The sequence below is a fragment of the Astatotilapia calliptera genome, chromosome 22 (genome assembly GCF_900246225.1).
Source record: "Astatotilapia calliptera chromosome 22, fAstCal1.2, whole genome shotgun sequence".
Taxonomy (NCBI): Eukaryota; Metazoa; Chordata; class Actinopteri; order Cichliformes; family Cichlidae; genus Astatotilapia; species Astatotilapia calliptera.
The window spans coordinates 2,323,138-2,339,310 of NC_039322.1; the positions used below are offsets into that span (position 1 = coordinate 2,323,138).

Below are 16,173 nucleotides of genomic sequence, written 5' to 3' on the forward strand. Positions count from 1 at the left end.
GCTTCGTTGAAGGGTCACCACCGCAGATCATATTCCACTAGCATCTTGTAAATCTTCCCTTTTACTCTCATTCTTTATTTATCCAGGTGAAAAGTGATTTGTGATGAGATTTAAATCTAATTTCCAAGAGACACCTGGGCAATTGTCTCCACCCACTCCACCTTGCCTGCACTCTTGTGCATTGACCTTTTGCTTTGGGTGTTTGACTCCAGGTATTTAAACTCATCCCATTAAGATTTGAATTATTATTGCATCAGTTCCCAATAACAATTATCCGAAGGAATCTTAAAAATCAGAGAAAGTAAGATCCTACAATGAGAGAGCGAGAGAGAGAACCCGAATGACCAGGCGATGTCTTGGCGATGGCAAAAACTCCCTTTTAACAGGAAGAGACCTCAGATCCAGGTTCAGGGAGGGACAGCCATCTGCAGCGACCAACGAGGGGCGAGAGGACAGAAAGACCATGAACCGGTTAGGTTATTGGGTTTGGTAAATGCAACGTTCTCACGCAGACCCCTGATTGCATTACAGTGGAACTCCATGTTGTCCAATCCTTTGGAGTGCACAAGCTTGCAAAAAAATCTGTTGTCTTGGGATTGTGGGTCTTCTCAGTTTGACCTGTATCGAAAAGGCTACACAAAGGTCAACAGAGGACACGAGGATGAGGAGAAAAGAAAGCATTCAGAAATGTCTCGATTTAGACAAAAAAGGAGGCGATCGTGAGATAAACAAGAACATAAGAGCGATGTTCTGCCCGAGACATCCTGTTTGTTTGAATTCTGTGGGAAACCTGGAATTACGTTCACATTTCTGGAAGCAAGTCTTCACCATTTCTTTCCTCTTTATCACTGAAGCCTGTGCTTGGAAAATTCTTACAGAGAGACGGCGCGCGTTCTCCCGTCTATCAGCCCGACCACAGAAGCCGGCCTCGGATCTCGCTGGAGGAATGAGGAACTTTAATTGCATGTTTATGTCTGTCCTCAAATCCAGAAGATGAGATTACCAAACGATCGCTTTAAAGAGGAGAAACTGAACCCCAGAGCACCATGTGGAGGGGGAAAGACAGCAGTTGTTAGGAGTGAAATTAGCTGATTAAATGTGATCTCGTCACACAAAAGTGAACGTCGCTTTGAGGTTTAGAAAATTGCTGCAGGCATTTTTCAGTCTGCTCTGTCATGTCGTATTTTCATGACAGCAAAGTCAAGAAAAGACTGAGTAATCACATGTTGGTCTGCCTGCTCTCTGCCGCTGTGGGCCTCGGCTGCAAGCGGTTCATGGCACTGTCCGTGGTTTTAACGAATTGGGGGTGCAGGGTGCATTTTGGAGGGGGCCTCGTTGTTGATGGATTAACTCAGATTTTGTTCTCCAGTGAGTGTTTAAGGAAGCAGGACAGTCTGAGGAATCAAAATAAACTTGCATCCATGGTAATGATTCATGTCATGCCACATAACGGTTTAAAAGCTGTTCTCTGGACATGACAGGAAGTTGTCTTAAAGCAGCGTGCTTGAGTAACTTCTTGCATATTTCAGCAAGAAGCTGAAACATTTCAGATCCATCACTAACAGAAGACACCAAAGCAGCTGTTGACAAGCTAACATCCTCTAAAGTGTAGCTGTGGGCTGATGAAACCAGCAAGGAAAGAATTCAGTATTGCACAATGCATTCATTACATGTTATAATACAGCAGTGCAGAAATATTAACTTAACAGCCTCGGGAGACCCGGGTGGCCTGTTTCCGATCTGTGCCGCTATACTCATTGTCAAAAATGGTTCTAAACTTGCTTTCAGCCAACAGCCAAATAAAGAAGGAATAAAGCTGCATTTAAGACTCTGGAATTCTTTTCTGAATTATTCCTATCAGTGAAAGTAAAGACCTGATGCTGTTTTTCAGAGAATCGTTTGGTCAGTAGATTTGGAGGTGGTCAGGTCTGCAGCATAAGTTGTGAACTTTCTTCATAAGATGGAAATCACAGGGTGAAACCTGAAGTTCCTTCGCTAAGCCCTGAATCCTGTTTCGTAGTACGCGGGCAAATGGAAGAAAAGAGTAAAATACGCCTGGATGTAGTAATGACTCACCAGGGATGATCTAAGTCGCCTTATACTCCTGTTCAACATTTCCACATTTCCAATTGGAACATATGAATTTACCAGAATTAACGTGTAGCGTGCTAAGATCCCCAAACACTCGACATATTCAGCGCTCCGGGAAACCCACACCCACAATAGCTGCTCTCGATCAGTCAATGAAACAATGTAAAAATAGTTCAGCTTTGCTCTGTGTCACAAAGTAAATTAACTAATCCAATTACAGTCGCTGTGGGAGATGATATTAAAGCAGATACAGACTCCAGCTCATCAGACTCATGTCGCAACGGCCGTGTCGACACGTGAAATCAGTTTAATCTTCTGTGTATGAAACCGCTTTAGTAAAGACTTGGAGTAAGGGAGAGTTGAGACATTTGGACAGAGTTAAAAAATAAACCAGAAGCATTTCATAAAAGCAGCAATGTAATTTCAAAATGGCAAACATTATTAATGTGTGGTGTGTTTTCAGTGGGATTCCAGTGGTTGTTTGTTTCCAGCTGACTGATCGCCAGAGAGAAAAGCCTTGTTTGAGACTTTAATGTGGTTAATGGTTTGTGGGAGGCTCTGACTGTTGTTTTTGAAGCCACTGAGTGATCGTAGTTTCAGAGCAGGCTCTGCTCTTTGTAGCTAAAGTTCTGTTCAGTGAGAATTGGATTTCACAGATGGCTGATAATCTGGCTGCAGCTGTGAGGCTGCCTCCTCTTTAGTTCTGTGTGAGTTTGTTGATCTGAGCCAAGATGGACTGAAGTGATTGCATTTTGTTAACGCCACAGAAACGGTTCCTCTGCTCATGTGTAGGTCTGCAAGAGAGAGAGATTTAGAAAACTCTGGTGTTACCTTTGGGTGGCTGCTTAAGTTTAAAAGTTTAAATCAGCATTTTGAAAGACAACTTTTTCTTTTTTTGTGTATCGTTTTGATTTTTAGTTACTTTTTATTGCAAATAGTCCCCATTTCCTTTCTTTTTAGGCTATTTTATGCCTTAAAGATACTTCCTGTGACTAAAACTTTCATCAGCAGAGGGCAGCATTTTTCCAGAATGTTTGCTATTTCTTCTTTTCTTCATTGCCCTGATTTCCACAGGAGGTTTTACCTTGTGCCCATCCCCCACTGTAAAAGAGAATGTGTTTTAGTGACGGGCACAAACTTTGGAACAAAGCAGGCCCAATTCAAACTTTTTGTTCTGTAGCTTTTGCACCCATTCACAGGTCTAGAGACCGGTTGGCAACTGGTCACTAGGGAAAAATGACTATTCTCCAACTGGTTGGCAAGTGGTTGTGAGGGTCTGCTTGCTGTTTCGAGTTGAAATTGGATGCAACGAGGTATGTGCACGTGTTTGTGTTCAGGCCGTGGAGACCTGCAGCCCCAGCTGGACAGCGCCATGCAGGACGTCAGCGATAAGTACCTGCTGCTGGAGGAGACGGAGAAGCAGGCGGTGAGGAGGGCGCTGGTGGAGGAGAGGAGTCGCTTTTGCTGCTTCGTGTCCATGCTGCGGCCTGTCGTGGTCAGTGATGCATTCAAACTGTTTATGCACAACACAGAAAGATGTTTGGAGCTCTAACTACAGTTACGCAGAAACTCTGCAAGCCTTTGAAGAAACACCTGGCCCCCTTTAGATTTGTATGTTTATGCTTTGCTGGACGTCAGCAGCTGCAATCCAAATGTAAATCTCTGACGAACATCAACTCCTACACCTTCTGTGCTGCAGCTCTCTCTTTAAACCTCCTGTGGAGCAGCTGCTGTGATGACGTCAGTCTCAAAGCTGTTTTTTGTGTAGAATTTGCAGCTGATGAATGTTTGTGTGTCTCAGGAGGAGGAGATGTCCATGCTGGGGGAGATTACACACCTCCAGACGCTGACAGACGACCTGAAGATGCTAACCATGGACCCACACAAGCTGCCCGCTTCCAGTGAGCAGGTACTCGTGGTGCTGTGAGGGGTCGTGTGACCACACAATCGAACGATTTGTCCTCTGTTATAAATGTCTCAGTTTCAGCCCCGTTCTGTACCGATTAAAATATTTCAGAAGGGTTTTTGATTTAAGCACGTTCAGTACACCTTCACTCACTCTACCCGCTGATCAGTGGTAACCTCGACACGGAGTAAACACGCCTTCCTTTGACCTGACTGCACGCAGACACCTTCACAGAAACATCATAGACGATTCACAGCATTTTTTCTCTCCAGGTAATCGTAGACCTGAAGGGCTCCGAGTGCACCTGGTCCTACCAAACTCCTCCCTCGTCACCAAGCACCACCGTATCCAGGAAGTCCAGCATGTGCAGGTTAGTTATGTGGCTGCTGCCAGCTGCTTATTATCTCAACAATAGAGGGAGATAAGGTGGTCTGCTGAGAGCCTGTCCTCTGCTGCCCCTCTGTGGTTAACAAGTGGAACTACAGCTTTTTTTTAAATCATCGATTTTTTTGAAAGTTTTGATTTATCAAAGAGAAATAACTCCAGTAAATGTTATTTTACCATCATGTCTTATTACTCAGAATATTTCATCTGCCTGACTCATTTTTCGGGTTGATTGTTTATTCTTTCATGTGATGAGCTGAGATTTTAAAACAGAAAATCAGCGAATGACTTCAGAGCTTCTCAGGTTTCCTTCTTTCTGACATTTATTTGTCTCCTCCCGTCCGGCCCACAGCAGCCTGAACAGCGTGAACAGCAGCGACTCTCGCTCCAGCGGCTCACACTGTCACTCCCCGACCTCCCACTTCCGTTATCGCGCCTCCTCCTCCTCTTCCTCCTCAGTGCTGCCCCAGCAGACACCTGCCCGCCTCTCTTCAATCTCCTCACACGACTCTGGCTTCATCTCTCAGGACGCCTACCAGTCCAAATCCCCTTCACCGATGCCCCCAGAGACCCTGCAGGTAACAAAAGTCGCGGCTCAGTGCTTTTAGTCATCGACTCACTGAGAACAGACGCCAAAAATAAACCAGTGAGTTCTGTTTATGATGTCTGCGGATGTTCCCCAGTTCCTACGATGTGGTGTGTTTGTTAGCTGGAAGCCACATGTCGCGTGTGCGTGTCTCAGTAACCTCAGAGAGATAGATGGTTTCTATCTATCTATAAACTCGAGGTATCGTCAAATTTAGAGCCATGTCTAACACTCATAACAACAACATCATCTTTTGCTGTTACTTGTTTAAAAACAAAAAAGTCAATCTCGTCGTCATGTTGGAGAAATGACAAAATCCTGAACGAGACCAGGATATACAGCAACGACATTCATTCAGACGTCATCTGCATCCAGTCTTGTTAAGCGCCTTCAGGGTACAGACACTGGTCAGTGTTTACGTTGTCGAGCCTACACAGGCTTTATTTTAAATAGATCAGTTCCTCTCGCACTCAACGATCCTGGTGCCCAATCAGGTGGAGGTGATGATATCGCCCCTGGCTCTAGCTGTGAGACGCCTCAGGCGGGAATTGGAACTGCAGCACCTGCTTACCACTACGCTACCCAGCTGCATATACATACATGTATATACATTTATATATAAAACACATCATAGGCACTACTCGAGTTAAGCTATTTTAAATACGATCATTTTAGTTTTAGTGCTGTGCCAAGATAATTTACATTAATTAAATATCCAAAGACGGAGCGTGAAGGTGTCCACTGATGTTTTTTCAGCAAAGATAATTAGGACGTAAAGATTATATGTAGTCAGTTTGTTTGTGCTGATAATTTAGCACATGAACAAAATGACAGGATGTTTGTGTGTGAGAGGAAGGAGACGTTCAGAGTGCGACAGCCTGCTGTGTGCTTTCATCTTCACCTCACCTCAGTAACCCAGCGCGCTGTGACACTGATCAGCCATGCTGCTATTATAAAAGTTTAACCAGTCATGAATCACATAATAGAAGAAGACACAGACCTGAAGCTTCAGCCTGCGTTAGCTCTGTTTCTGATTTTCACTCCAACATGACTCACTGTTAAATATAATGAGAAAATACTAGCAGTAGTGCTTTTAAAAAAAAAAAAAAATCATAAAGTTGATAGTTTCTCTTTCCACCTGCTGAACCGGCTTCTGCTTCGTCTTTGCTCTGTTTGACCTCTGACCTGGGATCAGTGTTTGGGAGATTACAGCTTCTCATTAAATGTTTCATAGATTCACTCCTCCTAACACATCCTAACCCAATTTCACTGCACTTAAACCCGTCTTAATCATTTTAGACGTGCAGAAATCTGAAAACTGCATGTGCATTAATGCTCCCCAGCACTGGTTGTCCTGCTGTTCTAACCTGTTTGTTGCTGCTTCCTCTGCTTTTCTCTCGTGTCTGTGTTTTGATCTGTTTTCTTGGCTTCCCTCTGTGCTTCCTGCAAACTGCTGTCTCTGTGTGCGCTCTGCATGGCGCTGCTGCAGTCGTGCGTCTCTGCTTCACCCTCTCAGTCTGTCACTGTGGGGCCTTCCTCGTACTCCTCTTCTTCCTCACCCTCACACCCCGAGCCACGCTCTGGGCAGCAGCAGGTGAACACGTAGACGCACAATTGTGTTAGTGTTTTGTTGTTCTTGTTTTTCCAGGTGAGTCGTGTGTCAGCTTTTATTTTTGAGTGATATGAACGGGAGCCTTCATGAAGCACAAAAAGCCGACTGCACAGAAACGTTTCCAGCTGCTTAACAAATCCAATTACATTCAGTGCTCAACACTGGCAATGAATAAATGAACAATTAAAATATAATCTAGTGTTGGCTGAGGAGGAAGAAATATTCCAGGTTTGATTGGCAGCCTGATAATCATCAACATCCTGAAAACTAAGAACAGCACACGATGTTCACTCCACCGTGAAATGGATTAAAAGATTACTCGCATGTAAAGGGAACCGAGCTCTGTGAGCAATAAACGGACCAAAAACAAACAGATTTCCCCTCAGGTTTGTCAAACAGAAACATTTACAAAAGCCAAAGAAATCCCAGTCTGGTCTGTTTATGGTCAGAGTGTGTCAGGGTGAAGAGGTCAGGTTACCTGGTCATTTTACCAGGTAACTGTTCAGAATATATGAGATATTTATATGATGAGGCTCTCAGGCAAACAGTTATTCTAAACTTTTTAAAATCAATATTGAGTCGACATGTTTGATTTACTCGTGAATGCACAGTTGGGACTGAGTGACTTTGATGCACATCTCAGCTACGTCACTAAAACAGGAAACGTGCAGTGAAACCTAATGAACATCACCATATGGTCCCCAGTGATGGTTCATAATTTAGTTGGTTATCAGAACTTATGCAGGGCTCTCCTCCTCCTCCTCCGGCGGGGCTTCACATGGATAAATTGCCAAAACAAAAAACACAACAAAGATCGACTTTCATTATATTTGCTGAGATGTTATTGGCTTAAGTAAAAGTATCTTTAGCGTAGAATAAAATTACTCTGTTGCAATTAAAGATGCATAAATGTGAAATACAAATGTGTAGGGAGTATTTCGGGTGGCATTAGTTGAAGCGAATTTTTGTAAGACTACAAATTCTTTTCATAATTGTTTTGCAAAATCTCAGAAACTGGGAAAGGCCAGTGAAATAAAATACTGATTAAAAAGTGAAAAAATCATCTGCTTCAAAGAAACTCCAGATGAAATCGTCAGTGCTATAAATCAGGATGTTTGATGTTTGGATGTGTATGAATGCTGGGACCTCTCTGCCGCCCAAACATTAGCTTTTTCTGCCGCATGAAGCACCTGTTTTTGCGCTCATGTCTCGTGTTTTCACTCCTCGGTCGTGAGCGTCATCTTTAATTTTTGAATTGTTTCTGCTTCTTCATTCATTCACATTCAGTTGACAAATGGTTTTGACCATCACGGAGCCCAGGACCCCCACCTCCACCCTTCATACTTCTCCTACTCCTCTCCCACCACCACTACCACCACCTCTCCCATCTCCTCGCCCTCCTGTTCGTCCGTTTCACCCACGTGGCCGTGGTCTCGCTCAGGCTGCGGCCAATCAGGAGAGTTCCTGCCTCTCAGCCCCTCGGGGCTTGGAGTGATCCCATCATCCAGAGTCCCGTCCTGGAAGGTTTGATCCTCATTCTCCCCGATGTCCTCCTCTTTTCTTTGAGTTGATCTGTGTGTTATTTTCTCTTCTTTCTTGATGTCAGTTCATTCTCTCAAAAGTTTCTCATTTTCCAGTCAATTCAATTTAGGATCAATTTCACCTGATATTTTTGTTAATTTTATTCCTGCTTATCTTTAAGATTAAAAATTGAAACGTAAACTTTAAAACAACATTGATTATCACTATACAGAGAGCCTTGCTTACCTGTGCTGGTGACAGGCGTGAGTTTTCAGGTTGTCCATTTTTCAGGTACTTTTTTACAAAACTCCTCTCACCACCAGGTGGCAGCATTTTACCTAAAAGCATTAGCCTAGCTGTTCAGCCGAGAACTACAACTTCTACTTTCAAATGTACATAACTTCTAATCCAGTGTTTCATAGCCTGTAGCCTTGTTGTGATAATGCAAGCTCGAATAATTCTGAGATTTTTCATGTTGTGTTTGGGGCAAATCGGATTCTTCATTCATAAAGCTGAGAATGCAGCCCGGTCCTGCAACACCCACCGGACAGAGACGCCTTTAACATGATGCCATAGCTGTTTCCTCACATTCTGTCGACGGGTTCATTCAGATGTCAAATTGAATTGTTGCCCACATGCTAAATGCATTTAAAGTCTTCTGTACATATGTACGAATCAACCACAACATTAAACATCTGACTAATTTTGTGTAGGTCCCTGTTATGCTGTTAAAACAACTCTGACCTATAAGGACCACAGCGAGTGTTCTGTGGGGTGACTGGCTCTGGGATGGTGACAGTCTGGTCCTTTCGGCCCGCTGGGCTGTGGGACAGGGTGTCTGCTCTGGTGTTCTGATTGGATTTGGGATATAAGGACTTCTCCTCAATGACTTGTTCTTGTGGCGTATCCTCTCCTGATGGGGGAGGCAGCTGCCGTTGGGGAGTGTCATTGGAGGTTTTTGTTTAGGTGGGCGGTATGCGATAAAGTCCAATCCTTATGGACACCAGGACGCAAGTAAACGATCAGCGTCGATTCATTTCACCTGTGTGTGGTTTTAATGTTGTGGCTGAGTTGTAAACTCCAACTTCACTGGGAGGTGGAGGCATCCAACTGCAAGGCTGTGGTTTACATTTTTACAGTTTATATAATAGCTTCTACTTTTAAAGGCGTGTTTTGAGGTGCGGCCTATAAAATGGTTTGGTTTGCTTGCATAGACCTCTGGTGTTCTTGCAACAGTTTCCAAATGTTTGCTCACAGCAGCAAACATGAGCATTTTTGTCATTTCTATAAAAGAAACATCCCTCTGTTCATGCTTCTATTTGGACGTTTGACTAATGGACAAAATTAACAACAATATTAAAAAACTATTTTACTGTTATTGATGATATCTTCCTGTGTAGGATTGGGCCAAACCAGGCCCGTACGATCAGCCCATGGTTAATACCCTGAAGAGGAGCAAGGACAGGAGAGAGACTACAGATCCCAGCAGCCACCAGGGTGCTGATGTCACCACACCAGGAGAGGAGCCAAACAGGGGCAAAGGAAACAACACTTCATCATCCCCCAAGGTCGGACACAATGACCAGCAAAATGCCAAACAAGTCCTTGAATAGAAAGTCACATGACTAACTGGGAGCATTCTGATTGGACAGACGAATCCCAATAATTCACATATTCCCCTGTGTGTGTGTGTGTGTGTGTGTGTGTGTGTGTGTGTGTGTGTGTGTGTGTGTGTGTGTGTGTGTCTGACTGACAGGTGGACAGGGAGACCCGTGAGGAGCTGGCCAGAGCTCTGGCCCGCGGCCTCCAGCTGGACATCCACGGCTCCAGCAGAGATTCCCTGCAAGGCTCCAGCGGCTACAGCAGCCAGACCAACACACCCTGCTGCTCAGAGGACACCATCTCCTCACAGGGTAAACATACTTAACTTACTCCCACCAGATTAATTAAATACAAACTACTTCACAGTTTAACTCCAGCAAAGGATGCGTTGCTGCTAAGCTCAGCACTAACTTTATTCAAATGTTCACTGGACCCAGAAACAAGCCTGAATTGAATCACTGAAAAACAAACTTCCGTTGTGTCTCTTCTGAACGTCTCAAATCTCGCTCTGATCTAAACTCTAAACAGAAAAAATCTAATTAAAGTTAACGTGAATTAAAAAGACTTTAATTATATAATATCTGGGGAATGCTTGAGATCATCAGCTGACTCTGCTCTATTCAAACAAATTCTGTTATCGTGCTAAATTCTCCCCCCTCCTGGTCTCTGTAGTATCGGACTGTGACTACTACTCTGTGGGAGCAGATCAGGAGGTGGAGCAGCAGTCCTCAGACTTTGATAAATCCTCCACCATCCCGAGGAACAGCGACATCACCCAGTCCTACCGCCGCATGTTTCAGTCTAAACGCCCTGCTTCCACTGCTGGCCTGCCTTCCAACCCCTCTGCTGTAATCACCCCGGGGGTTGCTACTATCAGACGGACACCGTCCTCCAAACCCAACTTGCGACGACCATCCGGGGGCCTCAACCTGGGCCCCATCCCCATCAAGCCCCCCATGATCCCAGTTAAGACTCCCACTGTGCCTGAACACCCTGGATTCCCCAGCAAAGCAGCGTCAGAAGACGGCAACACCCCGCGGACCCCGCTAAGCCCGGCCACCACTCCTCTGTCACCAGGCAGCAACGGGTCATTGTCACCAAAGTCTGTCCCTTGGGAGATCCAGCACATGGGCAAGGGATCGGATCCTCCAACCCCACCTCCACAGCCCAGCGGTCGGTCATCAGAGTGGGAGCGTCGACCCCTCCCAGAGCTCTTGGAGGAAACAGAATACGCTGAGGTGGAGGACTTTCTGGTGGCCATCCGACGAGGCGTCAAGCTCAAGAAGACGACAACCAACGACCGATCAGCACCAATGATTCACTGAGACTGCAAAGGTTGGTTTGACATGAGCCATTTTGTGTCCCTGGCTGAAAATACTGTTGGAAGGGACACAAAATGGTTAATGCTAAGTAAAAGCAAATCGCTATGACATCAAATGGATGCCAGTAACAGGAGGAAGTTGCCCAGAGACTCTGATTGAGGATCATTTTAGAAATCTTGTCTTTTAGCAGTGATTACAAAAAAATGTGCATTTTCACAGTTTGGCCAAAGAGTAATAATATTTGCATTTAAATCAAACAAAGACCGAGTCCATTGTCAGCTGGGATCGCCTCCAGCCTCACCTGCACAGGTGCACAAGGAGAAATTTTAAGTAAACTTTCCACAAAGTGTTGACTGGACTTGTTAAGCACATCTCCCTTTAAAATCAGTTCTAGTTCCTGTGCGAGGCCGAGCCAGGAACTCTGATCCGAGATCGTTTCCTCAGGGCAACTTCGATAACAGAGCGAGGGAGACGGGATCATCCTGACGACCGAGAGACGCCTGGACAAGGTCGACCTTGTAGCAGGAAAAAAGAGGCTTAAATGAAATGAAATCCTAATGTTGGGGAGAAGTGAAGGTAGAAGAAGAGAACACTTCTCAGACAGACGACGCTGAGCTGGGAGGAGTGATGGAATATTTTCGAAAGATCAAATCATTATTTGTATGTACATATTTCTATTTTGATGTGTTTGTATGTTTTACACCCTCGTAGTCTCCCATTTCCACTAAAGGTGCCAAAAGCCTGTGTGCTGAATACGACTTACATATTTAATGCTGGATTTTCTTTATGTACAAACATGAGTATGGTGTTTGACAGAGAGTTGTACTTGGACACCACCTGAAAGAGGATTTGTAATATGTAGGGCAGCGTATTGAAGAGTGGCGTGTAACCATTCGCAACTAAGGATTTTCTGTTGTTACAGTAGACTGACCTGCATGTATTCAGTTTGCCTCAGTATAAATGATCCTTTTGCCTCTTAAACCGAATAAGAAAACCCCGGCAGCAGGAGAGGATCAGGAACTCTGGATGGAACAACTCGAGGTTAAGGCTGCTGTCCAAACAACGTCCCGGCTCTGAATTTCTAAGCTGAAAACAATACTGCAAGGTGCCGTTGGAGGTTCATTTCCTCTCACTGCGATTCTGTGCTTGTCAAAAGCACTTTGTGAAATTTGAGCAATTTAAAAATGCACAAAAATACAGAAACACCATTAGCAACGCAGCATGGCCACAGCGTGCGTCAGCCAACACTCCAAGTCCATAGCAGTGCAGTAACAGAGGCTACCACAGTTTCCTCCTGTGCTACTGCGTATCTGTAGTAAATACAATCATGTGGATTTGTGTATTGGTCTGGTGTAATAGAAGTGTGCTGATTTAGGAGGCACAGATTTAAACAGTTGTGGATGTTATTTTAGTGAAGTTACTGCTCGGTCAGTGCTTAAATTATTGGCCTGTGATCTGATGTTTAATGCTTAATATCTAAAACGCAGAAAATCTGGTCTATGTTGTATAACTCAGTCGTAGTTAGCACTTTTTACTAAATACTGAAATGTGCAGTGTGCACATATTAAATTGTGTGTAAGCCAGAAATGTGTACAAGTCTAAGGATAGCCGACTTCCCAAAAATGCCAAATGACTGCCCTGAAAGAGCAAGACGGTTGAACACAGTCACTTTGGAAGGCTGAACGTGGTCGGTCGACCCCCCCAGTATTCTGCCTACAAGTATAAACGGTGTCATGTATAAAAATCTCTAAAGAGAGGAGATGCACAACACGCTGGTTTGGAGTTTAGCTTGTTTTTAGTCCCAAACTGTTACTTACTAGCCTAAAAACACCAACTGTTCAGTGTGTGGAGGTGTTTCAGGTGGTGCGGGACACGCTGTGGTAACCATGTTGGAGGTCCAACACTTTATACAGCTATGAAGTCAAATCCTTCACACGCTGATCCACAGAGTGCCGTTCACGTCTTATTCATCTTGGTCCTGAAATTGTTTCCAGTTCAGAGACTGCTCGAAAAAAAATGAACAAAAGTAAAGTCAAATTATTATTAACGCCCACTTCTATTTGAGCTTTGATATATCATCACTTAGAAAAGTGATTCTACGAGTAGTCCTGTCGTGCCTCATCGTATTTTACAAAAATTAAGATCTGATGCTAGTGCACGACTGCACGAGCTCATCCCATCAAATTTAGAGATGCCATTAAAAATAACCAACAGCTGTCAATGATTGGTGAGAACAAAGCTCTAATTGATGTTTTTAAAAACACTGAGCCTCAGCTGCCTGTGGACCTCCACAGTGACACCACACGAGGCCGACGTGACCCACCAGGAGATCCTCTTAGCTGCACACAATCAGACCCTGCTGCATACTAATATGAATATAAGTCCAGTACGTATGTATACTTTAACTGTACTAGCTTGTTAATACATGTCAGATTTTAGCTGTCAGCAAGCTGAAATACACTAAAACTCCCATTTCTACCAAATAGCACTGCTAATATGTAGTCACCACATAATTATTACGTGCTTTAAGCATTTATTAATTTAAATATTCCCATCTTTTTCGTTTGACCTGTTGAGCATATAAAACCTATTAACGAGACTATATTTAATATGCATGTCGTCTTTCGTTTGCTTTGTTTAGCTGAGCATAATGATTTATTAGCCTGCTTCTCTCCTCTGTTGATCCAACTCTTCTGGACCAGGATGCAGTTTAGATTCCTGCAGGATGCAGAAACGTTTCCTGCTGTGTGTGACGGTTGTTTGACGCCCTGTACGACGACCGAAGCCGGCTTCGTTTTTTAAAAAAATCCAGGCTTATTCTCCTGTGCAGGTTTACAAATCCAGTCGTGTGTGGCTGACGCGATAACAAGCGTATGAAGCTGAGTGTTTGAAGACTCTGTAGATGTTTGTCATCGATGATCCGAGTGAGGCCGACACACACTGAGGATCAGAGGAGCGTTAGAATTCCCGTCAAAGCTGGAAAATGATTCGTTTAAATGTGTCACACATTCAGAGCGCACCGGGTTAGAAAAACCAAGTTAGATGAAAAGCCAGCGACCCGGTCCTCAGTGTGTTGAGACGCCACTCTTGTCCCCGAGCTGTAAACACAGCAGCTGTCAGTGTGTCCGTTTAACCCTTTAAACTTCAGCCTTTCATTTTCAGATGAGTTGCCTAATGTCTTACCGTATACGCTTAAAGAAGCTCTGGGTTTGATTTCTTTGTATGATACTCCTCCTTCAGGTGCTCTCCTATAACTATGAGGTTTCCCTCGTGCATTTCCTTAACAGATTTTGATGCAGCCACTTTATTTTATGGAAAGTATCAGAATTAGAATTTTGGCCCTTAGATTAATTATCACCATAGTCTCGGGTGCACGTTTTACAAAAAATGCATTTTTAGTCAGTTATCATTTATTGCACAACAACAAAAAGCCTATTTAAAAATATTTCAAATATCTTTCTTGTAAGTTTGAAGCATTATGATTTATTCTGTCAGATGTACACGTACTGTGGTGGATTCTCATTGTAAACGTGGCCACAGATTCAGATATGAAGTCAGTGTTTGTTCATGTCGGCTTTTTATGCTCTCAGATCTTTCAGGCACTGAGAGAGACCCCTCGGCACGTTTAAGCCCCACCCACCTGCCGTTGAGCCTTCTGTTTGCCGGACCCATCCAATCAGCAGAAAGCTGGCTTAAAGGTATCTTAAAGAGGGAGGAGCCAGAGTGAAAAATGCATTTTATAAATCACAGATTGAGGCCTAAACTTTGGGACAGCAGTCCTTTACTTCCCCAGTTTGCTCTTACGATGGTAAATAAAAAGCGGATTTTAAGGCAAACTGCAGCTCTTATTAAAAAGACTTTAAATTAGACTTACAAAAACAACCGCGTACAGTGTGTCAGGTAAAAAGTCTGCTCCAGTTCTGATTTATAAAAGTTATTATCCGCTACGCCTTCGTAGTGAAATGTCAAAAACTAAATCCGTTAAAAATTCAGCAACGAGGTTGAGATCAACAGCTTCGCTAACATCACTCACTCACTATAATAATCACTTTAAGCCGATGTACAAGTGAGGTTTAATTTTTATTGATTTTAATAAAAGTAACGGCACATGAATGTAACTTTTTACTGACAAATTTCCCACTAGCCTTGAACTCAGCATGGCTCCTGTAAGAACAGCAGCTTTTCTCCATCTCATTTCAGCTGTTTTTTTAAAACCGTGAGGAAACAAACAGGTTTTATTAAAATCCTAAATCTGCAGCAGCTACAGACCTTTCCAGCGCTGTGACGAACTCACTCCTGCCTGTGGTGCTAGAAGTAAAAAACCTTTTTTATTTAATTTTTTTTACTACTTTTGTAATTCTGTAAATTCTGCTTCATGTTCCTGAATATTAATCATCTTTTTCTATGTAAACCGGTTTTTTGTTGGATCTTGGCTGTAAAATAAAATCGTACGTTCGATGTGCACCTGATGACGAGGGAAACCTGCGCTTTGCTTTTATCGTTTTTTGTTTCTATTTAACTTCATGAGGCTAAAGTAGGAAACCTTTAGTTTGACTGTGAGCTTGGGCTTAAGATAAACGATTGGTTATCTTTGGTCCTACTTTTTCATGCAAGACGTTTTGATTGTCCCTTAATAAACTTATCAAGTACTGACAAATAATTGAGTCTATTTATTCATTCGAGGTTGTTGATGCTCCAAATCACGATTTTCATCGTTTATTTTGTAAATGAATCAGCATCCGATATTACGAAAATCAGGTTTCTTATTCTGATAAAATGATTTAACCAGAGGAAGCAGGAGGACGAGGACGCGCTGGGAAACGTCTGATATGAATTAAAGACGTGCAGGCTTCCGTCTACGAGTCGATCGACAGATTTTATTTGTTCTGGTGAGATTTAAATCAAGTTCTTTGAAATATAAGGAAGTTATTTTAGGGTTTTACTCTTTTGTTCTTATAAATAAAGACATAAAATGACAACATTTCACCATTATGATTATTTAAAGATATGTTTACAAAGTAAATCTCCAAAAAGTTGATTCTGTTCATCTGGACGTAGAAACGTTTCGTCATCATCCAACTGCCTCCTTCAGTCTCAGCTGACTGCAGGTTTTCTTATAAACAGCACATTTGCATAATGACTGAAACCA

The 16,173-nt window shown here is 43.3% G+C and overlaps 1 protein-coding gene across 2 annotated transcripts in view; it reads left to right on the plus strand.

The window, feature by feature from the left end:
• The window catches only part of LOC113014793 (MTSS I-BAR domain containing 1), a 69,477-nt gene extending 53,793 nt beyond the window's left edge, over positions 1-15,684 (plus strand). The window contains exons 8-15 of one of the 2 annotated variants that reach the window (XM_026156526.1): positions 3,429-3,586; positions 3,893-4,000; positions 4,270-4,367; positions 4,734-4,959; positions 7,867-8,103; positions 9,501-9,668; positions 9,857-10,013; positions 10,375-15,684. In XM_026156526.1, the coding sequence (XP_026012311.1) occupies positions 3,429-3,586; positions 3,893-4,000; positions 4,270-4,367; positions 4,734-4,959; positions 7,867-8,103; positions 9,501-9,668; positions 9,857-10,013; positions 10,375-11,027 (1,805 nt within the window). In that variant the 3' untranslated portion in view covers positions 11,028-15,684. The remainder of the gene's footprint in view (positions 1-3,428; positions 3,587-3,892; positions 4,001-4,269; positions 4,368-4,733; positions 4,960-7,866; positions 8,104-9,500; positions 9,669-9,856; positions 10,014-10,374) is intronic. The other variant, XM_026156527.1, reaches the window with a different exon arrangement.
• Positions 15,685-16,173: the final 489 nt, after the last annotated feature.